Consider the following 27603-nt stretch of genomic DNA (forward strand, 5'->3'; position numbering starts at 1 on the left):
GAGACCCACGCAGTGACACAGTGCATTTCTGTCTTATATCTAGCAAGTTATATTCCTGTAGACTTGCGGGAGTATAGCACGAAGAGAGGGAATTGTTGAAGAAAGAGTATGCAGAAAGATTTCGAATAAATTCTCAGACAATAGGCTTTCAGTAGATTACAGTCCAGATACTAGTGATCAACGGAAAGAGTTTCCAAAATGAAGATTCGTTTCTCTGTGTTTAATTTGCTGGCAGACTTGTTGCCAACGTTCGCCTGAATCTCTGCCCGCTGAAAATCCCAGTCAAAGTTGCCCGTCGGGCTACGTAAGATCTCAGTCCAAACGGTCCTAATTCTGGACCACTCCCGGAAAGCACACAGGCGTTCGCTTTTGTTCCTCAAGCTTTTGTTCCTCTTTCCCTTTCGCTTTCTGCTTCCCTGAGAGTAGAGGGAAGCGTTTGTAAGAGACTAGCGAAGGGCGACGGGTGGCTGATTCGAAGGTAAAGATACCCTACCCGTGTTAGAGGCGAGCCTGGGCTTGGGGAGGGGCAGAAGGGCTTAAAACCTCCAGAGAGCCTCGGGAAGTGAGCAAGGGATGTCCGGCTGCGCATCCGTGTTAAAACGCCGTGGCGGTTCCTAGGTGTGTGGGCGAGAGGAGGGCGAGGGCAGCCGAGCGGAAGGCGAAGGAGAAAAAGTCTCCTTCCACGTCTAAGGCACGGCCGGAGAAAGTTACATTTTTTTTTTTTTTTGGCTTGCAGCTCCCGGGATCCATATGTACTGCTCCCATATGCGTTAACTGTCCTCATAGCTACATAGGGATTTTTAAAAAAGAAGAAAATCGTCGGGGGGAGGGTAAATCGTTGCATAGAATCACATTAAGATGAAACAGGAAGGTTCTGCTCTTGATTTTGTTTGCGCTCTCTCTCTCTCTCTCTCTCTCTCTCTCTGTGCGTGTGTGTGTGTGTGTGTTTGTGTGTGTGTGTGTGAGAGAGAGAGAGAGCATCAAACGAATGAGAGGCCACCAGCTTTCAAGGAGTTCCTTCCATGAACTTGAGGGCAATTGATGAAATTGATGGCAATTGCTCTTGCCATCAAGAAGTCCCTTTTGATGTTTAGCAGAAATCTCCTTTCTTCTAATATCAATCCATGCTTTCAGGCCTTCCCTTTGAAAGCCACAAGAAAACATACATGCGCCATCTCTCATGTGGCAGTGATCCAAGTATTTAAAGATGCTTATTGTGTAATCTCTCAGCCTTCTTTTTCAAAGCTAAACGTATACAACTACTTCAGCCATTCTTCATAGGGCTTAGTTTTCAGACCTTTCGCCATCTTTATCCACTATCTGGATACATTCTGGCACATTCATATTCTTCTTACACTGTGGTTCACAGAACTAGCCACAATATTCCAGGTGGTGTCTGAACAAAGCAGAAGAGTTCTATTATCTCCTTTGTTCTGGATGCTATAGTTCTGTTGATTTGGCCACATAATGCATTTGATTTTGTTTCTCGCTGTTGTGTCACACTGTTGAATAATGTTTAGTTGGGATGAGATTTTTTTTTTAATTAAAGGGCTTCCAGTCTTATACAGTAATTCGGTAGGACACACACCCACACCCGCAGGGCCAAATTATGGTGGTGGAAGCCTTCGAACTGATAGGAGGTAGAACAGCCCCCTCACTTCCGTGCTGTTCCCATGCCATCTTTTTCACTTGGCAAGGAAAGCACACACACCCTTATCACTGCACAGTGGTTGTTGGAAGGATTCCCTGTGACTCTCAAAGGTGTGTGGAAGAATCTGATGGAGGCCACAAAGATCAACAATACATGAAATACATCTCAACATTTCTGCCATCTTTCTGTGTAAATGTAGCAAGCTTTCCATTCAATAAATTGTGAAAAGTATTCAAATTACAAGGAAGGAGATTGTGATTAAATATTAGGAACAGCTTTCTGACTGCAAGAGGAGCTTGACAGTGGAATAGGCTACCTTGGATTGTAATAGACTTTCTTTCATTGGAAGTTTTTCAATAGAGGTTGGATGACTATCTCTCAGAGATGCTTTAGCTGTAGAATTCCAGCTTTGGCAGGGAAGTGACCCTTGAGGTCCCTAGCAGCCTACAGTTCTTTGATGGTGAATTACTATGTATGCAAATAGAAATTGTGCATTCATCAGATTTGCACAGTGCCTGTAGGTTGCTGGTTGTGCAACCCAGACATGTAAGGGAACTTGTCACATGTAAGGGAACTTGTCAACATAATCCTCTTTCTCCCCTTCACTCTTACAAAAAGACTTGTTCAGTTGTCTCTGAGTGAGACTAAACAAGGTGGGGGAGTGAAGAAGGCACAGTAGGTGTCATTGTCTGTTTCCTCCTTAGCTTTTTGCAAGAGGTTGGCAGCAAAGATGAGGCTGATGGGCAGCAGCTGGCAACTGTGCTGACCAGAAGATAAACTCAGGAGGGAGGGAGCCCATTGCAGCTGCCCTGTTCAAGGGCTCCGCAAAGCCGTGAGCCATCACCAGAAAGGAATTGTCCAGCTTTTCTGTGAGATGAATGTGATTCACAAGCTCTGCCACAAGAGCCTCTTCCCATACCTGTTCAAACCATCTTTTTGTATCTACAATTGTAATGTGGCTGCAGTATTTAGCATGAAGAATTCTGACTGTGGTTGGTATATATAAAATCACTTAGCTATGTGTAAACCCCAAAGTTTCTACCTTTGTTGTTCTTTTTAATTTTTCAGATTAAGAATGTTTAACGTCCAATCCCGACTGACAAAAGAGGAGAAGAGGAGTCTGTCCTATTTGGTGGGAAGCAAACAGTTTAGCCTTCTTTATAAAGGAAGTGTTCATGGCTATAACGCTAATGCATTTCATAGCATATGCAACCGCCAGGGCCCAACTGTAGTTGTGGGATACAATGGAAGTGGTTATATTTTTGGAGGCTTTACCGTTGAGAGTTACACTTCCTCTGAGGGATATCTGAATGACGGAAAAGCTTTCCTCTTCAGACTGAAAGGGAAAAATGGGGAGCTTGGCCCTCTGAAAATCCCAGTTAAAATTGCCAATCAGGCTGTGTATGACCATAGTCAAAATGGTCCCAATTTTGGAGACAGTGCCCTGATATTCCTGTCAGAAAATGGTGCAGCAGTAGCCACAAAAGCTGGCAGTGCCACTTATACCTTCTCTGCAGAGGACTTACATGGCAATGACCATGTCCTTTCGGAATGTGAAGTATACCGAGTAGAAGGTGAGTTAAAACAATTTTTTAAAGAATTTCTCTTTTGAAGCCAGTTGACTTTCATTTTAAAGATTTTTCTTTGTTTTCCCTTAGATGTTGGTGATATGATGGAAAAGCCATGGAGGAAAATTGAATGGACACCTGGGTATGTTTATGACATGAGCAATCTTTGTAATAACCGGTGACCACACCTTTTTATGAGGTAGCCTTTCCAAAGGTACTCTTCCCCAGACTGTTGGACTACAGTTCCCATCTCCAGTCATCATCCTTCTACAGTTCATTTCGTGTGAAGACTTAGATTGAAGAAAGCAAATGTAATGTGTCTAGAGAGCAGTGCTTGAAATAAGGTTCTTCCTCAGAGTTTTCTGCATCTGTGTAGATGTCATCTCAGCAGCAGTTGCTCCACTGGCATGGTAGGAATAATAAAAAAAACATATTTTATATTACATTATATAATATATAATCTTTCAGATTATATAAAGCATAAAGGTCATGGCATCTGTCCTTCACTTCCTTAAAGGAAGTGTGCAATGGTAGCAAGCCAGATGTTACTGGTTGCAACTCTCAGAAGCTTTAGCTAGTAGGGGTGGTTCTTTCTGCTTTTTTGGATTGCAACTCCCATAATTTTCCTAGAAAGCAGAGTTCTGGGAGATACAACCAAAAGAGGAGTTTACAGAGCAGCTTTCAGTACTTATGTGAGTCTCTTGTTATCGTTTGCTTTTCAAGAAGGAGGAAACTGCCCCAATGCTGCCTGGAAGTTGCAAGGCTTTGTGGGAAAAGAAATCCTTTGAGAGATGCTATCTGTAGAATCTAATGGGCAGTGAGGCTATCTGTCCCATGAAGCCGTGGGACTCCTATGGAGCCTTGTGACTTCCTAGTCAGCACAAGGACAATTTCTTCCTTCTTAAAAGGCAAGTAATGGCAATGGAGACCAATGTACTCAGGTACTGGAACCCACAAGTTTCTGTTGCTTTTGAGCCACACTTCTTCAAGACAATACATGGACAATAGCCATCTAATTGCACAGGGACCCTCTGCTTTCCCCATGTGCCTGAAAATACAGAGAGGGACAAACTGGGGAGAAATGGGTTGCGAGGTCCATGAGATTGCATGTCTCCAAGAAAAAGGAGAAGGTGTGTCCTTTATATGTGTCCTGCACCTGAGGAAGTAAGTGGTAATTCATGAAACATATCTCTTAATCTTAAAGTTGTTGCATGACTTTGTGTTCTTTTACAATTTAGTTGGACTGGAAAGTATCTACTGCTTATGTACTGCTTGATTTAAAGCTGGGTGTCTCAACTGTAATTTCTATCCTGGATGAGTACATTTATAAATACCGCCACCTGTCTTCTTAAACTGAAAATGTTTTTGCTCCTCGGATTCCCTTGTCTTTTGTAAAAGAAATAGTGTGCACTGAATTACATATTCGCGAAGGCTTTCACTGCCGGGATCTAATGGTTGTTGTGGGTTTTTCAGGTTCTTTGGCCGTGTTCTGAAGGTTGTTCTTCCTAATATTTCACCAGTCTCTGTGACTGGCATCTTCAGTCCTCATTAGGAAGAACAACCTTCAGAACACATCCAAAAAACCTGAAAACCCCACAACAAACACTGAATTATATTAACTTTTGGGCGCAGGAAAACTTCACCTTACAGCAACTTGGTAATGGTTATTTACAAGGCTCTTTCCCCTGACCTACCTTCTCTGATTGTTTATACAGTCTTCCTCTGCCGTTTTAATCTTGCCTTCCGCCATCACCATAAGTTAGCGTATCAAACTATACTAGCTTCTGTGGCTACCAGATTAAAACGTGTCTTACTGTCTTATCAGGAAAAGAAAAGAACTGATGAACCAAATAGCAAGTTACAAGCCTCCCTTGAATTCGGTGCAGCAAGTTCGAGTTCTGTTCCTTGGGCCAGTTGGAGCTGGGAAGTCCAGCTTTTTCAACTCTGTGAATTCTGTGTTCCGGGGCTATGTGACAAGTCAAGCCATAGCAGGATCAGATTCTGGAAGTGTGACGCTGCAGGTATCTCCACACAAACAAATCTTAACACTTAGATACATTCAGTCACTTCATAGCTTTCACAGCTCTTTTTCTTAACGATTTAAATGCCCCTGTCACAGACTTCCTGGCAAAGGTACAAACAACAAAGACAATTTGGTACCTATACTTTGTTAAGGATTTGGCGACAGGAAAAATGCGCAGAATTATTGAAGACACTTACAAGTTCTTCTTCTTTTGCAAGACGGTTATATTTACAATATTTACAAGTATTTACAGGCAGGCATCACATCAGCATGGCAGGAACTCTTTACACAAACGGACATAGTGGATTGCAGCAAATGGTGGAGAGAGAAGAGAATGATACAAAGACACTGTTCACTTATATACATGTACATGGCTTCTCTAGTCCAATCAGAATACTGTACACATGACTTCATCTTCTGCACCTGGTGTCTTCTCATTTCCAGACATTGCATCATCTTCTCAGTAGTCAGAATGACTCAGCATACACACATCTGTGCACAATGGCAGCTCGTTAATAATACATTTATCCAGGTTCAGGCCTACAAAATTTCTATATTCTGACATACTTCCAGCTAATCAGTGGTCTGGTTCTACTCACACTGAAAAAAACCATCATAGGTTTACATGTGAAAAGAATGTGAGGGTGTAGTAAACAGGTATGTTGGGAAGTGTTTGAGTCTTGAGTCCCAAGGCCAAGACTCTGGCACCAAGTCCCAAGTCTGAGTCCTTGGTACCAAGTCTTGAGTCCCAAACTCCAAGTCTGAATCCCTATTATAAACAAGGTTTTTCCCCCAGAAAGAAGATAGTGGATGGGTGGATTCTGACTTGCGAGTCATGTCCAAGACATTGAAAAAAACCAGAGTCGAGTCTAATCCAAGTCACCGGTGTGACTTATGTCCGACTTGACAGACAGTCCTGCGACTTGCATCCCCATCCGTGGTAATAAACCACGAACTAACCATTATTCAACAATGTGACCCAACAGCAAAAAAGCAAATGCAACACTAGATTTGATCCACAGAAGTACAATATACAATTGCTTAGTTTTTTGTTTACCCATGTGCTTTCAAATGAAATATAATGTACCTTTCATTTGTTGTTGTTGTTGTGGGAGAAAATTCTGGAGGTTTGCCTGTTTTTCAGGAGTGGCCAGAGTCCTATTGTGGATTTATAATTGCATAAGGGAAATTGTGGGAGTGTTTGTGGCATACTGTTGCTTGGGTTTCTGGGCATCTGCCTGGCCATAAGGAGCTGAAATGGCACCTTGTTAATTAGCAGCAACTTGCCTCAAAGACTTACACAATGACCTTTGTGGAAGTAGAACTCAACAGTAAGATTCCAGTGAGTATGTCTGAAGAATTAGCTTTCTTAGTGAAATCATTTCATGTGGAATTGCAGAATTACTCAACAAATTAGAAAATAGCAGATCATTGAGGCTGGGTGATAAATCCAGCCTCAATAAATTAGTTATCAATTCTTTAGTCAGAATTGATTTAGAAAAGACCATCTTTTCTAAAAGAGTATCAGTATGGATCTTAGATAATAAAATGCCTCAGTAATTTTTCAGATCAGAGAACAACTGTTTTCCTTGTTCTTTTGTGGCTGCACTTTGAACTGTATATCATGTACTAAGCAAAAATGTTGATAAGGCAATGCAGTATTATTCAGGAGCGATAACACAAGCTGTAAAGTATTCTGAAAGGATCTTTATAAATTAAGACAGCAGTAAAAGGCAACAAAAAGAGACATAAGATTCAGCATAGAAAAGTGAAGAGTGTTCACATATACAGATTAAATATTAGCCAAGGTTTTTAAAGATAAACGTGATATTATATTGCTATATATTGCTATTTTACTTCCAAACTAACCAGACCCACCCTTTCAGAACAAGGCTCCGAGGTAAAGTTTATCATTCTCTATATAACCACATGTTGTTTTCACTGTTGTTACCTTTAATCATGGTTGCTGCTTACGAAAATAAGCTTGGGTCCCCTTGTATCAGTATTTGATCTCTATATTTGCAAAGTGAAAGCAAAGTGGACAAGAATGTATTTAAATATTGGTTTCTTTGCCATTTTCAAAATCTAAAAAAAAAGTACAGAACCTATCAAGTGAAAAATGGAAGCAACGGAAAGCCATTACCCATCACCTTCTGTGACACTATGGGACTAGAAGAAAAACAAGGAGCTGGTCTGAATATTGAAGAAGTGGGCAATCTGTTACAGGGACACATTCCTGATAGATATCAGGTAGGATGGATCACTTGGTACTCCATACAGTAGCTCACTTGAAATAAAGGTGTATTTGTGCAGGATTCTCCACTCAGGTGAACTAAAAGCCACCGGTTTAAGAGTAATAACTTGTCAGCTGGAAACAGCCAGATTCCCACATCAAGTCACTCACCCACAGAATTCCATGAAAGCAAGATGGGAGTGGGTGGTAAGCTGCCTATATGAAGGAGTGTTCCCTCCTCCACTCACTGTGGTAGCTTGAAAGCTGTCTTTTAACAATAGCTTTCCATAATGTGGCAATACGTACAGGAGCCAGATGGCAAGTTGTCACAAAACATATTGCCGTATTTGAAATGTAGACCTGTTCCTGCCTGGATGTGTGGACTGGCATTTTAGCTCTGGTTGCCATAGGAAACCTCTGTCAGTTCTTAGCATTTAGGTATGTAAACAGTTTATGTTGAAACATATTTGTTTAGTTGGAGGGTTTTAGTCAGTTTTTGTATTTCTCCTTCTTTCTTTTTAACTTTTCTAAACATGATGAAAATGAACATTTTCTAATGACAAAGTTATTGTTCTTGCTTCACTTAAAATGGTGAACATTGTCTACAGTCTCATCCCCAGTTCCTGGCAGAAGAGGGCAGTCATGGATGACTTTGAGTGTGTTCTCCTTGACTAAACTCATCCGTTTCTGTTAAATAGGCTCAGGGGCAAAAGTACATTCATCAGTTATGATACTCTCTTTCTTGACATGTGATATTAAGGTGCCATTATATGACCATTTAATGCATATCATTTTATATAGTACAAGAGAATTGGCCTCTTGTATTAGGATCTAAGTAGCACAACAGAGTAGCTGGACCATAAAGAAAGCAGACCGCCGAAGAATTGATGTTTTTGAATTGTGGTGCTGGAGGAGGCTCTTGAGAGTCCCCTGGACTGCAAGGAGAACAAACCTATCAATTCTAAAGGAAATCAACCCTGAATGCTCACTGGAAGGACAGATCCTGAAGCTGAGGCTCCAGTACTTTGGCCATCTCATGAGAAGATAAGATTCCTTGGAAAAGACCTTGATGTTAGGAAAGTGTGACAGCAAGAGGAGAAGGGGACGACAGAGGATGAGATGGCTGGACAGTGTCTGTGAAGCAACCAACATGAATTTGACCCAACTCTGGGAGGCTGTGGAAGACAGGAGGGCCTGGTGTGCTCTGGTCCATGGGGTCACGAAGAGTCGGACAAACAACTAAACGAACAAGCACAACAGAAAAAAACAAAAAACAAAGCAAAGCAAAAAATGAAAAGAGAAAAGATTCAAAAAGGAGAGAGGAATAGACAAGACACACATATACAGTTTAATGTAGGTTACATGTGTTTAGACAGGACATATTGTTACATAGCTTTTCTGTTTCTCTCCTCACAAAGAGATGCATAGAAGCACAGATACATTTGTTCTTATTGGAGTAATTTATTTGCATCTACTGAGAACACATTTTTCTAGAATTGTAGATACTTCTCTAGCACTTTTTTCTACTAATACTGTATCTGTAACTTTACTAGCTAGCTTTCTTTTAACATGGTTGCCATTACTTTTTGCCTTTTCAGTTTAATCCAACTATTGCTATGCAGTCCGATTCACTGGGCTACGTCAAATGCCCATCTTTGAAAGACCAGATTCATTGTGCCGTGTTTGTTATTGACGGCTCCAAGGTTGAAATCCTCCCTGAGATGCTGGAAGGAAAGCTGAGAGAAATCAGACAAAAAATCAACAAGCTTGGTCAGTTTTTTTTTACATTGATGTTTAGAGAAGCCAGAAACCTGTATGTGATGGGGTGATGTTGTCTTGCTCAAATACTGCCAAGTCCTCTGTGGCGGTGGAGAGAAATGCTGGCACTCGAAGAAGGAAGAAAGGGAGGAAAGACAGCAAACAAGCCTCCTTTATATCTTCTGGGTGATGTGAGGGACAATTTGCTAATGCCCAAAAGTTTTCTGTTTTTAAATTTAGCTACTGGGTGCAGTAACATTTTGTTGTTTCTGAAGTTGGAGAATCATTCTTCCAGTATTGGCAATCTTCACCCATTCAAGGCCAGTCTCCCAGCAAGTGGCCTTAGATGGATGATGTTTGCCCACCCATGCTCTAGAAATGCAACAGATCTCAAATAGATGGTTTCTGAACTGTGGGAGAGCACAAAGCATTGATTGTTAGCTTGTTGAACAAAGCCTCATATCCAGAAAAGATTGCACTGCCTTCACTTGGACTGACAGCCTAGTCAGAAATAAATGATCGGGGATTTTGTGATATAAAAATATTACACTCAAACTGGGATGTACTATGAGCAGTTATGCAGATCAAATGGGTCCTGGGGAGTTTTAGATTGTATTTGCCCTGTTTTTAGTCTAGACTCTAGGTGTCTCTCTGGCCCTTGGAAGCAGAGATTACAAGCAAACTGGACTTCTCAGGATGAATCAGTTTGCCAGGCAAGTCTTGCTATCTGAGCTCTGCAGTTCTAAGATGATGATGATGGAACAAGAAGGCAATGATTTTTTTTTCCTGAAAAGCTTAAGACTCTGTAAAATTCAAATGTAGAGCCCCTAGATTCTTTCTCTATTAATGTACATGAAATTGGCAAGAAAGGATTTTTCGTCGAATTAGTGCTGATGCACACTTGTGATGCAAGAGACTTGGAAATCCATGTTTTGCAGTAACTATTTTTTTTGTAACTTATTTTCTCCCAATAGCTGTGCCACAACTTGTAATAATAACTAAAGTGGATGCAGTTTGTCCTTCTCTTGAGGAAGACTTTTCAGATGTGTATAGAAGCCAAGCTGTCACGAGACAGGTAAATATTGGTTGTCATCCTGTATATTAATTCAGCAGTTTTGAACAGGCAGCTGCAAGTCCATACTCAGTGCCTGAAATCCTGTAAGTTGCATTTATGTAGGCCCATTGAACCAGTGTGGGTTTTGTGAGTCAATTCTCTCTAAGTTCCATTGATTCCAATAGGCTTACTCTAGTTGTAATGTATTATGCTAAGCAACATGATTTCAGCTAGTGTGTTTATATCTTCATTCATTTTCCCTGAAAGGCCACCATATGGAATGATAAGCTGGTTTCAGCACACAAGCTGCAATCTTTTGCACTTACCAAAGTGACTATTGTTTCATTTCTTATTTCATACAAACATAAAAAAATCTAATAACATGTAACAAAATAATAATAATAATAATAATAATAATAATAATAATAATAATAATAATAATAATAATAATAATAATAATAATAATAATAATAATAATAATAATAATGATTTATTGTCATTGTAAGTATATACACAGTATACCCATACAACGAAATTCACAGACACCCAGAGACCAGACACATGCACACACATAAAATTCCCCAAACACCCCCCACCCACTAAAAAATCCCCCACTAAAAATACAAACATCTACACCGCAGGCCAAGTAACACGGTCCAACTAATTATTCACTACTGGTGGTCTTTAAGGTCATTATTAATTGCAATTATAGCTTTGGGATAAAAACTATTGAGAAAACGTGTGGTCCGAGTCTTAATTGTTCTATATCTTCTGCCAGATGGTAACAGTTCAAAAAAGTTATAAGCAGGATGGAAAGAGTCTCTCAGGATGCTGTGTGACTTTCTTAGGCAGCGGGATGTGAAGATGTCATCCAGGGTTGGTAGCTGGAGCCCGATGATATTCTGGGCAATTTTAATGGTTCTCTGTAGAGCTTTTTTGTCCACTACAGAGCTACTCCCAAACCATGCCAGCATGCCATAGGTTAGGACACTCTCAATGGTGCTACGGTAGTAGGACAGAAGTAAATGCTGATATAAATTTAACTTGCTGAGCATTCTCAGGAAATACAGCCTCTTCTGTGCCTTCTTCATTAGCATATTGGCATTTATAGTCCATGAGAGGTCCTCTGAGATGTAAGTACCCAGAAATTTAAAACTACCAACTCTCTCCACTTCCTCACTGTTTATGTACAGTGGCAAATGTACATTTCTCTTCCTCCTAAAATCAATTATGAGTTCTTTAGTTTTTTTGATGTTAAGTGTGAGATGATTTTCTTTACACCAAAGTATCAACCTTTGTTGATAATAATAATAATAATACAAATCATACTCTCCACCACTGGGATCATTTGGGAATTACAGCCATTTCCTCCCATTCTATAGAGCCCTATCTCTCAAAATTACACGAATTCTTGTGAAGGTGTATATTCCTTTTCTTTTATCAATACACAGTCTATAAATATAGTCTTACATAACCACCCCTTAACTTTAGTGTTACATCTCAAACCTCTCTTTACCATTCATTTAATTGAAATTCATACACTCTTTCCCATTTCCTATCTAGTCCAGTTTATTTAGAACTTGCTGCTTTTAATAATTTTGAAATTCATTCTTTAATTTTCTGATATCATCTATCCAATATGGATAAAAATGCTATTTTGGGACATCCCTCTATCTTTAACTTAGTTGTTTCATTTATTTCCTTAAAAACTGATTGCCAAAATTTCAATATATTATAACATTCCTACCACATATGAAAATAAGTATTGATCTTCTGACAACCTCTCCAACACAACTTGGAATAATTGGTGTCTTGATTGTTAATAAAGTATCACTTGCAGATCAGCTAATTGTAAATCTGTCTTTAATACCAGCACCACAAATTAATTTATTTTCTCTAATCATGTTCAATAACAATTCTATGGCTTATGCAAACAATACCAGGGAAAGAGGACATCCTTGTCTAGCATCACAGCCTAGTGACATCTGTTCTGTTATTCCATCATTTACTACTAGTGCTGTATTTTCTGAATATAATTGATCTATCATACATTTAAATAGTTCCCCAAAACCTAGTGTGATGTTTACCACGTGACCCCTGCTTGTTTTCTCAAATGAAGGGCTCACGCTATGTCTTCCCACCAGCAGATAACAATTGGGACATTCCCCCTTTTTTCACTGCCACCAGTGGATTTCCTTTATCCACAATATATATAAACAACTTAAGTCAGACACTTGTCAGGGTGCTGCCAAAATAACTTATTTATTGAAGTGTAATAACTTTAATCAGAATCACCAATGTTCTTTATTTAATGCGTGCAATCAAATCATTCAAATATATCTGTCTTGCCACCTTCACCACCTGCTCTATTTATCTTGACTAGCTTATCTCTACTGTATTATTATTTCTTCTCACTGTCTCCCTGACTATCTATCTCTTCCTCCTTCTTTCTCTCTCTTCTCTTTTCTGCCAAACCCCCCTTATCTCCACTGACTTCGCCCCTCCACTCCTCTCATAGGCTCATGCAAATGAGAACCAGACTGTGAGTGACAGGAGTGATGTAGAGCAACCGCCACACCTAGTTTTTTATTTTCTAAGGTTGGCCATTCCACACAATCAAATGCCTTGAAAATTTCTAATGAATTTATTCCTGCCTTCACCTTTTTTGTTCTTACTACATTTATTACATTTAACACTCTTCTTGTCAGATTTATCTTCCTATCAGAAAACCCATTTCCTCTTCTTAATATATTTAGTAATAAGCTTGTTCATTCCCTTTGCTAATATTGCTGAAAATACTTTAGCATCTTGATATACGTAGGTAGGATCCAGGATCAGTAAGATCCTCATCCTTTCCTGCCCCACCTCTTCTGGGTGCTGCCTCTAAGTGGGTGCCTGCCATGTCCTCTTGTGTGAGGAGGCAGGTCTGGGAAGCACTGAACACCTGTTTGGTGGAAAAACAAACCAGCATGGGGGGTTCATGCCCATTTCTAGAGGGGAGTAAGAAGATGAATGGGCCTGGACAAGTCAATTTCCCAGTTTTAGAAGCAGACACAAAGGGAATCAGCAGCGGTTAGAAACATTTCTAATTCAGGGGTAGGGACATTTTTCTACCCTTCAAAAGGGATGTTGTGTGGGTGTATCTGAGTGGATGATTGTCTGCATGTATGTGCAGACTGGCACATTCATGAATACCAGTCTTTACCCCAGATTTACCTTCACCCCATATTAGCTGCAATGCTTTTTACTTCCCCTGCTATTATGAGCACCAGGATCCAGTGCCTTTCTCCTTATATACTTCAGCCTTAAATCAACATGACTCTGATCTTATTATATTTTACTTTACATATTTTCAGCTCATCTGATGATCCCCTCATGTTTTGCTTCAGCAAATATATTGTGCCTTGTGACAAAGAAACAGCTTAGAAATAATGGTGAAAATCCTCTTGTGTGAGAATGCAAACGGGCATAGGTTTTAGAGGCAAGTGTTCCCAAGTCAACTTCTGCTTTTTGTGTAATTAGGCAGCTGTATCACAATTAATTTGTTATGCCCAGTCCTTTGAAATTTTCAATAGTGGTTTAAAGTGTTATTTTAATTATCGAATGCCAATGGGATTGTTTCATATTAGTGCAATGTGTTTTTTTGGGGGGGAGGTACTTTTCAGGAGGTAAAAAGGTAAAGGTTCCCCTTGACAATTTTTGTCCAGTTGTGTTCGACTCTAGGGGGTGGTGCTCATCCCCGTTTCAAAGCCATAGAGCCAGTGTTTTGTCAAAAGACAATCTTCCGTGGTCACATGGCCAGTGCAACTTAGACACGGAACACTGTTACCTTCCCACCAAGGTGGTCCCTATTGATCTACTCGCATTTGCATGCTTTCGAACCGCTAGGTTGGCGGGAGCTTGGACAAGTGACGGGCGCTCACTCCATCGCATGGATTCGATCTTACGACTGCTGGTCGTCTGACCCTGCAGCACAGGCTTCTGCGGTTTAGCCCGCAGCGCCACCACGTCCCTTACTTTTCAGGAGCAGCTGGCCATTTTTAGTACATTAATAGATTTTTTTTTAAATTAAACTAATACGGTAATAGTGTATTAATAGCGATGTCAAATTAACTTCATAATTTCTTCAGTGTTCTAATGTTACCAAATACGTTGAATCTGACTATTTAATTTAAAAAGTGCAAGAGGATTAATTCTAATAATTTGAAGCCCTACGAACAAGATATATCTATTTTGAATCTAGTATGATACATAATTAAAACGCGAGAAGTAATATTTTCTAAAACAAGAGTTGTGTTTTTGTAGTTAAAAGAAAAAAAGTGATAGATGGTAGAATGTATGCAAAACAGAGGAGTAAAGCACATAACCCTTGGTAGGGCTGAGTTCTTTCGGAAGTTGTAGGACAGGAAAATAGGCTTCTCTACATTTCTAACGATGTCTTTTGGGTTTTTTTTTTTTAACAGATGGAGGTAACAGCAGAAAGACTTGGAATCCCTCTTTCCCAGATAGTTCCTGTTAAAAATTATTGTTCAGAAATCGAACTTAGGGATGACGTTGATATCCTTCTACTCATGGCGGTGAGGCAGATGTTGCGTTTAGCTGAAAGCTACTTTGATAATTTCCCTTTTGACTACACTCCCAAAATTGATTACTATACTGAAGAATGATATGTTCATTGAAGCCTGTTTGAGTTGTAATTTTTCCTGAAGATTTGTAATAAATCGATGCTAGTCGTTAACTAAAATTTTTTTTGAGTAATAAAGGCAGAATGAAATGGCTATCTACAGTAATATTGTTTACATTTAACTTCCTTTTTTTGTTCATGTGTGCTCTGTACAATCATCATATAAAGCATAATTGTTCCTTATATTTTACCAGGGATAGTCAATTTAAATGTTTAGATATTTTTTCATAAGTAACTATGTCCAGTCAGTTAGGACTTATGGTGATCCTCCTAGATTTTTCTCGGTACTGATACTGGACCAAAATCAAACTAGATTTTAGTATAACCGTTAGCAGAGAAAACACAGGCCTCAGAGAAACTAGGCCCAAGAACATTCACACATAGCTCAGGCAAATAGAGGAACGTTCACACATCCTATGGAATGTCATTGTCACACTTTTGTTTTGTCCATCCTCCTTTTGATCTGGCAGATGGCCTGGTCCTGGAATGCAGGCAAGAGGAAGCCAGCCATGACAGGCCAAAACATTCACACCAGGGAGCTAGAGAGTGAAGACCCAGGAAGCCTACCCATAAACATACCAACAGATAAGATTCTTTCCCCAACATTCAGGCGCATCTTGAGCATAGGCCAAAGACACATGGGCACACAATCTGCATATCTATAGGGATCCAATAGATCAGCGTAGTTGGCATCATTACCCAATGTGAGAGTGGATCCAAACTTGGGGTATAAATGACCAATAGAATTGTAGCATTTTATGACTCTTTGTTTGTATCATTATAAAACATATGTACACTGTATTTTCGGGATCTTCTCTACTTTTAAGAGCAGTCCCAGCTGACCTTTTATTTGCTGCTATTCAAATAAAATTGGGCCTTTGGTTCAGCTGTTGCGTCTATGCATGATTCATTGCCAGAGAATCTTAGAACCCAGGTTTGGCCGGTAATAACATGAAGTATTTATAGCCCCTCAATCTCAGGCACTTGTGGTGATCTCAGCTGACCTCTAACCTGGGAGGCAGAGTGAGCATTCCGACTCCTGATCCAGGCACACCGACCCACTGAGCTTTCCTATCTTCTGAGTGCTTTTAATGGCAATATTATTTGTCAGTCATATGACTTGGGGTGATCCTCCTAGAACTTTCTTGGTATAAAGTACATATAGCCCCCATCAGGTGCGCACACTCTGGTGATCTGAGCTGGCCCCTCTCCTGGGAAGCAGAGTGAGCGTTCTGATCCAGGCACATCAACCCACTGAGCTACTCCATCTTCTGTCTATTTTTTAAGGGTGATATTATTTGTCAGTGATGCAGAAGTTCTTATATCCAAAGTCTCAACAAAACAAGTTAACTTCTGTGCCCTACAAAATTCTTTTAATAAGGATCAGTGCACTGAGACCAGTTTAGTTCTGGGAGAATTGGTATGTTCCTGTCTTTTGCCAACTAAATGTTGTTCTTATGTGCCATCAAGTTGGACCTGAATTACAGCAACCCTAATAGGGCTTTCAAGGTGAGGTATTTAAGTAGTGGTTTTACCTGCAACATCATCATATTTTGCAAGAACTCAGGAAGGGAATTCTAAGGCATAAAGAAAACAAAATGAAAAAAATTTTTTTTGTTCGATAGCATTGGGAATTGGGACTTTTAGGAGGGTGGTCCTGGATGAATTCAACCACCGTGCATCGTATCTCCCCAATATGAGGGAAAACTCCTCAAGTGTACGATGGATGTGTTGTTGAAGGTCATCCATACAATGGTATTCCCAATTACTATGTACAAAAATAAAGCTGGACAATTTACGGTGAATTATTACAGTACAGTGGTGCCTCGCTTAACGGGCGCCCCGTTTAACGACGAATCCGCATAGCGATGGCTTTTTTGTGATCGCTTTTGCGATTGCATTGCAATGTTGCCTATGGGGAAAAATCGCTTTGCGGATCCTTCCTCTGTAAACACCCTACCCCTATATCTTTTGTAGTGGAGGCTGTCCCGGTCAAATCCAAACTATTCAGCCCTGGCTGACAAGGAGAGTAGACAGACACATTTGGGAGGAAGGTGTATTTCACCACTCTGTTATTCTGTCCCAGGTGAAGATGTTCCTCCAAGGTTTTCCCTACTTGCACCCCCCTACATTCCTCACACCTCCACCATGAGATGTATGATTGGTTCTTTCTCAACTACAGGGCTCACCAGAAGAAGGGTCTAGCAAAGATGAATGAATGAGAGCATCAAGGCCTCTTCTCCAAGGAAAAGGGCTGGTCTGAGGCCTTCCTAGACTAGGAGGCTTTCTTCCTTGCTCAGGCTTCCTCTCTTGGCAACATTAGGTATCAAGACCTAAAGCCAGCAGCTGGCAGCAGTCCCTGCATCCTCGGTTTGCAGACTTCCCTGATGTTGCTAGAAAGCTGAAAGGAGGGAGGAGTCATGGGGCAATGGGGGAGGGAATGAACTCACTCTGTTTCCAGCTTCTGCTATATACCAGGTGGGGAGAAAAACAGACACAAACCAATTATTAACTTCCCTGTTGTCTCACCCAAGCCATTCCCTTCAAAACAAAATCTGCAGTGAGAACACCCACCCTTTTGTCAAATTAAGTGTTTACCCACAGTTCTAAGTTGTTACTCCTGAGTAAGGTCAGGTATCCTGTGTGAGACAATGGGTGTAAAAAGGGAGCTGAATGCCTTTTTACAGGCACACACAGCGAATGGGTGAGCTTAAAGGAGAAGAGGAAAGATGTTTGATTGGAGAGACAGGTTGCTGCATTGCTGGAAGATTATGTTGTGGAGACATAAATAGCATTTTGCGAGGGGGGGGAGAGAGGGAGAATTCCGGGAAATAAAGCTGTTCTTATAAACCATTTCAGTTTCTCTTTCATTTCTTCTTTGCCTCCTTTTATTACTGTACAGACTCCAGAAAGGAGACATTGTTGAAGGGAAAATGACAATCATGGGAAGACCTGGGGCATTTTATGTACAGAATTTCCTACCATGGGTGTTCCATAAATAAATAGTCATTGGTTGTTAACCTTATTATCAGTTACCCTGGGTTTAACAAATTGTCTTTAATGGGTTTTACACTTTCCCTCATTATTGTATATATTATGGATGTTGATTTTATTGCATCTATTCTTATTGTGAATGTCTGTGGACCCCCCCACCCCCAAAAAGAATAGTTTATACATGTGCCCAGAAATAAATATTATAACTTGCTTCACAGCTCAGCAAATGAGGTATCTGGCTGCAGAGCCAACGACTGGGAGTTCAATTTCCCAGTGTACCCTGGAGGAGATGAGCCAGCCCATGTGATCTTGGGCAAGCAGCACAATCCCGGGTTGACACCAGAAAAATAGAACCTCTTCTGCGTGATCTATACCTAGAAAATCCTGGAAAGGGTCACCACAAGTCAGAATTCACTTGACAGCATGTAGTTATTACTATTAGGAGAACATAATATACAGGTGTGCATTTGGAATTGCATTTTTTTTCAACAAAAGTGACAGTATAAGCTCATTGACATGATAGGGAACTTGCTACTACCCCACATGGCAGTAGAGGCCACTGAAAAGGTCACCCTGAATATTCCATTTCTAATGTTGAATTCATTGGCAGACTTGTTGCCAATGTTTGCCTTAAACTCTGCCCACTGAAAATTCCAGTCAAAATTGCCAACCAGGCTGTGTATGACCTTACTCAAAATGGTCCTAATGTTGGAGATGATACTCTCATGATCCTGTTAGAAAGCAGTGCAGTAGGGTCTATAAAAGCTGGCAGGGCCACCTATACCTTCTCCACAGAATACTTACATGGAAATTACCAGATCCTTTTTGAATGTGAGGTAGTATACCAAACTGAAGGCAAACTGAAAACAAAGGCAAAACCCTATTGGCTGTTATGATAGCATAAGTACACAGGTGTGAAATGCAGAGGTCAATTGCCACTAGTTAGAGTTGCCATATCCTGATTGCATATCAGGTGATGCAACTGTGTGGTGACTATTAACTAAGACCATTGTATTTATGCTGTTTTTTCTACAAATAGGATTTGTAGAAAAATAGTTATATATAAAAATAATTTGGCTAGAATCCTATTTGTAGATAAAACAGCATAAATACAATGGTCTTAGTTAATAGTCACCACACAGTTGCATCAGCTGATATGCAACCAGGATGTGGCAACTCTTAACTAGTGGCAATTGATATATAGAACTCCATTTAATTACACTTCCAAATGTTTTTCTTCTAATTTTTTTTCTTCAGATATTGGTGATACAATTGAGAAACCATGGAGGAAGTTTGCTTGGACACAAGGATAACTTTATGAATTGGATGTCTATATCATATTCTTTGACCATGACATTGGCAATTAAAATAGGATTCACCACTCAAAAGCTAATGAATTCTATTCAAAGTCCTGTACATTCTGAGGTTGTTCCTTTTATATTGCCCCAGCCAGAGGTCCTTTGCCACAAGATGGTATCTTCAAATAATTCATGTGTTCTCTGCATTGCTATTATTAAAATGTAGCTTTACATATTGTGGGTGTACTTTTCTTTGTTTGCATTCTGGGTTCCTTAGTCTTAGTTCCACATAAAGCAAATAACGAGGATATATTGGTTTAAACAATCAAACATAGGTAATAGGTATGAATAGGCAGGCTCCTGGATTTGAACAATAAAGGTTAACATAACAGCTGCCTAGAGTGGTCACAATTGACTAGATAGGCAGGGTATAAATGAAATAAATAAATAAATAAATAAATAAATAAATAAATAAATAAATAAATAAATAAATAAATAAATAAATAAATTTAATTTTTACTCTTATGTCTGAATAAATGGGCCAGTTCCATGAAACCATACATTAAAATATAGCAATTAGTCTTTAAGGCACCACAGTATCTTTTTTTTAACTTTTGTGTTTCTTGCTAATATAATTTGTTTGTTTTAGTATTATAAGTTGCCCTGAGAGTTCGGGGGGGGGGAAGAAATAATAAAAATAAAATATCTATCCGTCTTTCTAAAGAAGTCATGTGTCTCTACACTACAAAGAAAGAAGTCAGGTAAAAGGGCTTGTGAGTGTATGATGAAGAACTGATTGCTCAGACACTGTTCTTATAGTTCACCTTTACCTAATAACTAAACCTTTTTATTTGTTTATATTTTTTCAAAATACATTTTTCTTTGGTCTACAAACTCTGCATACTGTTTTGGTAAAGGCTTCACAAAATATTGTGCTCATGTATACTGTGTTTATGTAGCAGCAACAAAGTAACTAAAGGCAATGTGTTTGATCAGGAGCATTCTTATCTCCTGCAGAAAGCAGTATAAGATCATTCCACAGCTGTTGCAGTTAGCTGCCCTACCTAGTTTGGTGATAAGAAATTGTTTGGAAACATAGCAGACAAGATGGGAAAGCTGACTAGTCAAACTATGCACTCACATAGGCAAGAGTCAGCATTCCGCTGGATGCCCAAATAGGGTCTGGGGGAAAGGCAAGTCTATGAAATAAAGAATGGATGCTCAAGATTTCGTATGATTTTACATAGGATCCTTGCCAAATCACCATCAAATCATAGATCCCACCTATCTCCATAGACTACAACACAGAAATCATGGCTCCTTTGATGCATGACTTTGCAGTGATACAAAAAGATGGATCTGAGGCATGGATCCACATGATTTCATATGATCTTTAGATGGAATCCTCTCTAAACCAGTCATAGATCCTATCTGTTCCCACAGACCACAAGGCAGAAATCATCGGTCCTTTGTTGCATAGCTTTGCAGTGGCACAAAAACACCCATTCAAGTCACAGATCCTCATGAATCCACATTTCTATGTAGGATCATTCCTAAACCACTGCCCAATCACAGATTCCCATCTGTGCCCACAGACTATACCATAGAAATTGGTGAGTGCATGGTTTTGCAGAGGCGCAAAAAACACTAATCCAAGGCACAAATCCTGACTGATCCACATAAACTTTATATAAGATCATCTCCAAACCATTCTCCAATGACAGGGGCCATCTAACCCCCACCCCCCAAAAAACCTCATGAGGGCCCTACGGTACTTCAGCCACCCCACTAATATATCTGAAAGCCTGGTATCTGCCAATCAGAACCCTCTCAGGGGATAGGTAAGCTGACCCTATTTGCTAATTAAGAACTAGGTGGGCTGTGCCGTTTAAGGGTCTGGGCGTCGATTCTGCCATTTTCCCGCCGTTGCCAGCAGGACCGCTCCGCCCCCCCCCCCCAACTATCTTTCTTCCTGGGAGCCCTTACGGCAAACGAAGCCCTCAGGTGAGCGGGTGAACCTTTGGTTGGGGGTGAAGCTGATTTTATCCTCAGACTACTTCCCTGATGTTTTTTGTTTTTCTCGTTGCAAAGCTCCTGCACGGAGGGGCAGGAATTCCCAGAAATCGCGAACTGGCGCGCTTTCGGTTTCGCTTCTTCTCGGCTCGCAGAGCCTCAACGTGGTGTGTTCTTATCACCAAACTAGGCAGGAAGGCGAGGGCAGCCGAGCTGAAGGCGAAAGAAAGAAAGAAAAAAAGAGCGTTCTCCCTCCATGTGTAAGGCACGGCCTGAAAAACCTAACTTGTTTTTTGGCTTATAATTCCCGGGATCCATCCTCCGCGTTGGAGGATTCTGGTATTTGGAATCTTACCCCGGATTCGCTATAGCGGTGGTTTATGATCCTCCGCGTGGCTACCTTCTGGGGGATCATTGTTTGTTCTAAAGCTGTTTGGTGCTGTGCATCAAATCCTTCCCCCCCCCCCCCCCAAATTTTGATGATTTACAACAGCAAAATAGTCACACGCTAAAAAAAAAGCAATCCTAGGCATGTTTATTCCGAAGTCTTAAGGACTTCTGGGGGATCCCCACTGTTTGCAAACCGATGGTACAAACGGGTGCAAGTATCATAGCAGCTCCCGCGGGTTGAACGGGGTTGAGTTCGAATTGGGTGGCCTTTGGTGGCCTGACCTGCGCGGCAAGTCCATGACACCCGGGCTTTTAGACAAAAACTCCTCACGTTTTTGTTTCGAGCAGCCAACGAGCGCTTGCTCGAGAGGAAAGGGTGAGGCGGAGCGGATGGGCGGGTTGCCCCGCTGTTTGTTTCAAGCTGCGGGGAGGGGTGGTTTCTCTTCTTTTCCCAGCAATCACGTGACATACTGAAAATGCTTGTGTAAACCGGCGCATTCCCGCCGCATTCCTCGCCGCACAGTTGTTAATTTCTGTCTGGAGCGAATCCAGTTTTAGATGAGGCTAGGATTTTTCAGCTTTGGTTCGGTTCTAGCATGTGCGATTACTTAAGTGCTGTAAAAAGGAAGTCTGGCGGCTTTGAGATTCCCAGTGTTGTTATGTGCCATAAGCAAACAGCTCAGCCTCTTTAAAACCTCTTCTGCTCCAGGGTGCAGGGAAAGAGGGAAGAGCCAAAGTATTTTTAAAAGCATATTTAGAATTTTTTTAAATGTATTTTTAAAAGCTGCCTCTTGGGAGGAGGAAGGAGGAGGGAACCAGGAGTGGGATTTTTGTTGTTGTTTATTTCTTGTCATTCAAGGGAAAAAGGGAGAGGGCCCAGAGAGGGTAGATTGAGGTGTGTGTGCCATGAGGATGCAAAGATCACCATGTGTTGAGCATACATTACCACACCTTTGCATGACCTTAAGTAACCCTATTTAGCCAGAGGAGTCTTTGTAGACCTGTCCCTCCTCTGCTTTGGGCCAGAAGAAAAGATCTCTTTTGAACCTGACTTGTGTTGGTGGGATCCTGTAGTGATCCTAAAAATATGAGTCAACTGATAAATGTAAATATATGTTCAGTGCATATCTGGTGTGCTGTTAGATACTCTAGCAAATAAACATTGGAGGACTGGGCTGCATATCTGGACAAAATTACAAGTTACTTTTAACACCTACAGTTCAAGTTTTTTTAAAAAAATTCTTTTTAGAGGAAACATATACTCCACCCATATGTTTAGATCTCCTCCTATCTGATTTAGCTGTGCATTTCTGGTTTTGACAGATAATTGAACTCGGGTCCCTTCAAGCTGTACATTTCTTTGATTCTGTGGCCGCTATTTTGTGGTGAATTACTGTGCATACAGATGGAAATTGCACATTTATCTAATCTGCACAGTGCCTGCAGTAAAAACTGTACCCATTGCTGAGGGAGGTTTCAGGGATAAAGGTAGGCCTTTATTGATGTTTTGCTAAGGTTTGCTTTTGTCTTGGCCCCTGCACCACATGGTCCCAGAGGGGGCTGGGCCTGACGCCCTGAATTTGGGTTTTTTACTGGAAACTGTACCCATTGCTGAGGGAGGTTTCAGGGATAAAGGTAGGCCTTTATTGATGTTTTGCTAAGGTTTGCTTTTGTCTTGGCCCCTGCACCACATGGTCCCAGAGGGGGCTGGGCCTGACGCCCTGAATTTGGGTTTTTTACTGGAAACTGTACCCATTGCTGAGGGAGGTTTCAGGGATAAAGGTAGGCCTTTATTGATGTTTTGCTAAGGTTTGCTTTTGTCTTGGCCCCTGCACCACATGGTCCCAGAGGGGGCTGGGCCTGACGCCCTGAATTTGGGTTTTTTACTGGAAACTGTACCCATTGCTGAGGGAGGTTTCAGGGATAAAGGTAGGCCTTTATTGATGTTTTGCTAAGGTTTGCTTTTGTCTTGGCCCCTGCACCACATGGTCCCAGAGGGGGCTGGGCCTGACGCCCTGAATTTGGGTTTTTTACTGGAAACTGTACCCATTGCTGAGGGAGGTTTCAGGGATAAAGGTAGGCCTTTATTGATGTTTTGCTAAGGTTTGCTTTTGTCTTGGCCCCTGCACCACATGGTCCCAGAGGGGGCTGGGCCTGACGCCCTGAATTTGGGTTTTTTACTGGAAACTGTACCCATTGCTGAGGGAGGTTTCAGGGATAAAGGTAGGCCTTTATTGATGTTTTGCTAAGGTTTGCTTTTGTCTTGGCCCCTGCACCACATGGTCCCAGAGGGGGCTGGGCCTGACGCCCTGAATTTGGGTTTTTTACTGGAAACTGTACCCATTGCTGAGGGAGGTTTCAGGGATAAAGGTAGGCCTTTATTGATGTTTTGCTAAGGTTTGCTTTTGTCTTGGCCCCTGCACCACATGGTCCCAGAGGGGGCTGGGCCTGACGCCCTGAATTTGGGTTTTTTACTGGAAACTGTACCCATTGCTGAGGGAGGTTTCAGGGATAAAGGTAGGCCTTTATTGATGTTTTGCTAAGGTTTGCTTTTGTCTTGGCCCCTGCACCACATGGTCCCAGAGGGGGCTGGGCCTAACGCCCTGAATTTGGGTTTTTTACTGGAAACTGTACCCATTGCTGAGGGAGGTTTCAGGGATAAAGGTAGGCCTTTATTGATGTTTTGCTAAGGTTTGCTTTTGTCTTGGCCCCTGCACCACATGGTCCCAGAGGGGGCTGGGCCTGACGCCCTGAATTTGGGTTTTTTACTGGAAACTGTACCCATTGCTGAGGGAGGTTTCAGGGATAAAGGTAGGCCTTTATTGATGTTTTGCTAAGGTTTGCTTTTGTCTTGGCCCCTGCACCACATGGTCCCAGAGGGGGCTGGGCCTGACGCCCTGAATTTGGGTTTTTTACTGGAAACTGTACCCATTGCTGAGGGAGGTTTCAGGGATAAAGGTAGGCCTTTATTGATGTTTTGCTAAGGTTTGCTTTTGTCTTGGCCCCTGCACCACATGGTCCCAGAGGGGGCTGGGCCTGACGCCCTGAATTTGGGTTTTTTACTGGAAACTGTACCCATTGCTGAGGGAGGTTTCAGGGATAAAGGTAGGCCTTTATTGATGTTTTGCTAAGGTTTGCTTTTGTCTTGGCCCCTGCACCACATGGTCCCAGAGGGGGCTGGGCCTGACGCCCTGAATTTGGGTTTTTTACTGGAAACTGTACCCATTGCTGAGGGAGGTTTCAGGGATAAAGGTAGGCCTTTATTGATGTTTTGCTAAGGTTTGCTTTTGTCTTGGCCCCTGCACCACATGGTCCCAGAGGGGGCTGGGCCTGACGCCCTGAATTTGGGTTTTTTACTGGAAACTGTACCCATTGCTGAGGGAGGTTTCAGGGATAAAGGTAGGCCTTTATTGATGTTTTGCTAAGGTTTGCTTTTGTCTTGGCCCCTGCACCACATGGTCCCAGAGGGGGCTGGGCCTGACGCCCTGAATTTGGGTTTTTTACTGGAAACTGTACCCATTGCTGAGGGAGGTTTCAGGGATAAAGGTAGGCCTTTATTGATGTTTTGCTAAGGTTTGCTTTTGTCTTGGCCCCTGCACCACATGGTCCCAGAGGGGGCTGGGCCTGACGCCCTGAATTTGGGTTTTTTACTGGAAACTGTGCCCATTGCTGAGGGAGGTTTCAGGGATAAAGGTAGGCCTTTATTGATATTTTGCTAAGGAATTTGCTTTTGTCTTTGCCCCCTGCACCACATGGTCCTAGAGGGGGCTGGGCCTGACCCCTGAATTTGGGTTTTTTACTGGACCACGCGCCTAACGGCGCGCGAAATTCTCAAATACCCTAACTCTTAACCCCAATTCTAATATGGTAAATATGAATTACCTGAGGAAGGGCAGAGTTTTAGCATTAAAGGAGGATGAGCCAGAGAGCATGTTTAATGGTGCATGAAACTCTCTAATCCTATTTCTTACCCTAATTTGGGAAATAAGAAAGCCACTCAACATTGCATACTCCCACATTATTAGAGAGCAGGCCGGGTAGGTGGGGCTCGTCAGCCCTGGAAGGCAGCCCATCTAGGAGAAGGAAAACTCCGAATTTAAACCTCCACTGCCTTGTGGCTATATCCACTCATGGAAAGGGCTTCAGGAGATAACCTCGAGGCAAAATCCGGAGCTGGAGTCCCGGAGGCACTTTGTGTCACTCTGCCAACTCCTGCGACGTTGCTGGAACCAGTTGTATTGGCTCTTGCCTCTCCACTGGACCATTTCAGCGACGTGGAGAGGGGGGATTTGCTGCTTGGGTAACAGCCTATCCTCCATATTATTTTACCCAGGCTTCGTGCTCTGGAGAGGACACTCCAGCTTCGCATACAGCGTCGAAACAACACGGGAAGTAGCAGTTACCGGTTATAAGTCTTTGCTCAATTGGCGTAGAGCAGGACGCCAGGGGCTACTTCTGACGGTGGGAGAGGTCATTGCACCTCACTAGGTAGATACCGCCCGCCTTAAGCTGGGCAGCCCCCAGCCAGTAAGGTGCTACCTCGCCACGGTCTGTTAACTCCACGGGGTGCGTGGGGTTTAGGGTCAAACCCGACAAGCAGATCGATAACTGTGCACCATGCAACAATCGTAAGAAAACTTCTGCCCTAAAGCTGGGCACCTGGAATGTACGGACAATGACCCCTGGCTTTCCTGACTACGGCTTTCCTAACGACCTGCAAGAAATAGATGATGTGCGCAAGACAGCTGTCATTGACATGGAACTGAGTAGACTGCAGATGGACATTGTTGCCTTACAAGAGACAAGACTGCCAGACTCTGGATCTGTCAAAGAAAAAAACTTCTCATTCTTCTGGCAGGGAAAACCATCGAATGAGACCAGGGAATATGGTGTTGGCTTTGCAGTCAAAAATACTCTTCTGAGATGCATTGTTCCACCTACTGTGGGGAGTGAAAGAATCCTGTCTCTGCAGCTCCACTCATCAGCAGGACCAGTAACCCTCATTAGCGCATATGCACCAACACTGTCATCCACTCCAGAAGTGAAAGACAAATTCTACGACGATCTGGCAGCTACTATCAAAAAAGTCCCTGAAAGAGAGGCACTGTTCATTCTTGGAGACTTTAACGCTAGAGTTGGTGCTGATCATAATTCTTGGCCCACTTGTCTAGGCCGTTTTGGCATTGGAAAGATGAATGAAAATGGCCAACGCTTGCTGGAGTTTTGCTGCTATTATGGTCTTTGTGTCAGCAACACATTCTTTAACACGAAGCTGCAACACAGAGTTTCCTGGAGGCATCCAAGATCCAAGCATTGGCATCAGCTTGATCTAATCCTCACTAGACGTTCCAGCCTTCCTAGTATTACGATCACACGCAGTTACCAGAGTGCTGATTGTGATACTGATCATTCCCTGGTGTGTAGTAGAGTAAAACTACGAACAAAGAGAGTATATCACACGAAAAAGGAAGGAAGACCACGTATTGACATCAGCAAGACTTGCGATGAAAGAAAAGTGAAGGAATTTACCCAAGCACTTGAGGAAGCCCTTCCAGGTCCGGCTGATGCAAATGCATCTGAACGATGGGAACACTTCAAGAACACTGTCTATAACACCGCCTTGTCCACCTTTGGCAAGAAGACCAAAAAGATGGCTGACTGGTTCGAAGCCCATTCAGAGGAGTTAATGCCAGCCATCGAGGATAAGAGAAGAGCTCTAGCAGCATACAAAGCCTGTCCTAGCGAGTACAACGTGCAAGCTCTTCGAGCCGCTCGCAGTCAAGCCCAACAGGCTGCCAGGAGATGCTCCAATGATTATTGGCTCCAGCTCTGCTCCCAGATACAGTTAGCAGCGGACACAGGTAACATCAAAGGAATGTATGACGGTATCAAACAGGCCTTAGGTCCAATACAGAAGAAATCTGCTCCCCTGAAGTC

At 42.0% G+C, this 27603-nt stretch overlaps 1 protein-coding gene across 6 annotated transcripts in view; it reads left to right on the forward strand.

Moving 5' to 3' along the window:
• Positions 1–341: 341 nt before the first annotated feature.
• LOC110091231 (interferon-induced protein 44-like) overlaps positions 342–27603 on the forward strand; it is a 41460-nt gene continuing 14198 nt past the window's right edge. The window contains exons 1-9 of one of the 6 annotated variants that reach the window (XM_078393027.1): positions 342–478; positions 2720–3225; positions 3310–3361; positions 5045–5240; positions 7340–7492; positions 9074–9245; positions 10208–10308; positions 14751–21267; positions 21355–21536. In XM_078393027.1, coding sequence (XP_078249153.1) covers positions 2727–3225; positions 3310–3361; positions 5045–5240; positions 7340–7492; positions 9074–9245; positions 10208–10308; positions 14751–14954 — 1377 coding nt within the window. In that variant the 5' untranslated portion in view covers positions 342–478; positions 2720–2726 and the 3' untranslated portion in view covers positions 14955–21267; positions 21355–21536. Of the gene's footprint in view, positions 479–2719; positions 3226–3309; positions 3362–5044; positions 5241–7339; positions 7493–9073; positions 9246–10207; positions 10309–14750; positions 21268–21354; positions 21537–27603 lie in introns of those variants that run through there. The other 5 variants (XM_020815266.3, XM_072997833.2, XM_072997832.2 and 2 more) reach the window with 5 other exon arrangements.

This window comes from Pogona vitticeps, chromosome 4 (assembly GCF_051106095.1).
Source record: "Pogona vitticeps strain Pit_001003342236 chromosome 4, PviZW2.1, whole genome shotgun sequence".
In the NCBI taxonomy this organism is placed as follows: domain Eukaryota; kingdom Metazoa; phylum Chordata; class Lepidosauria; order Squamata; family Agamidae; genus Pogona; species Pogona vitticeps.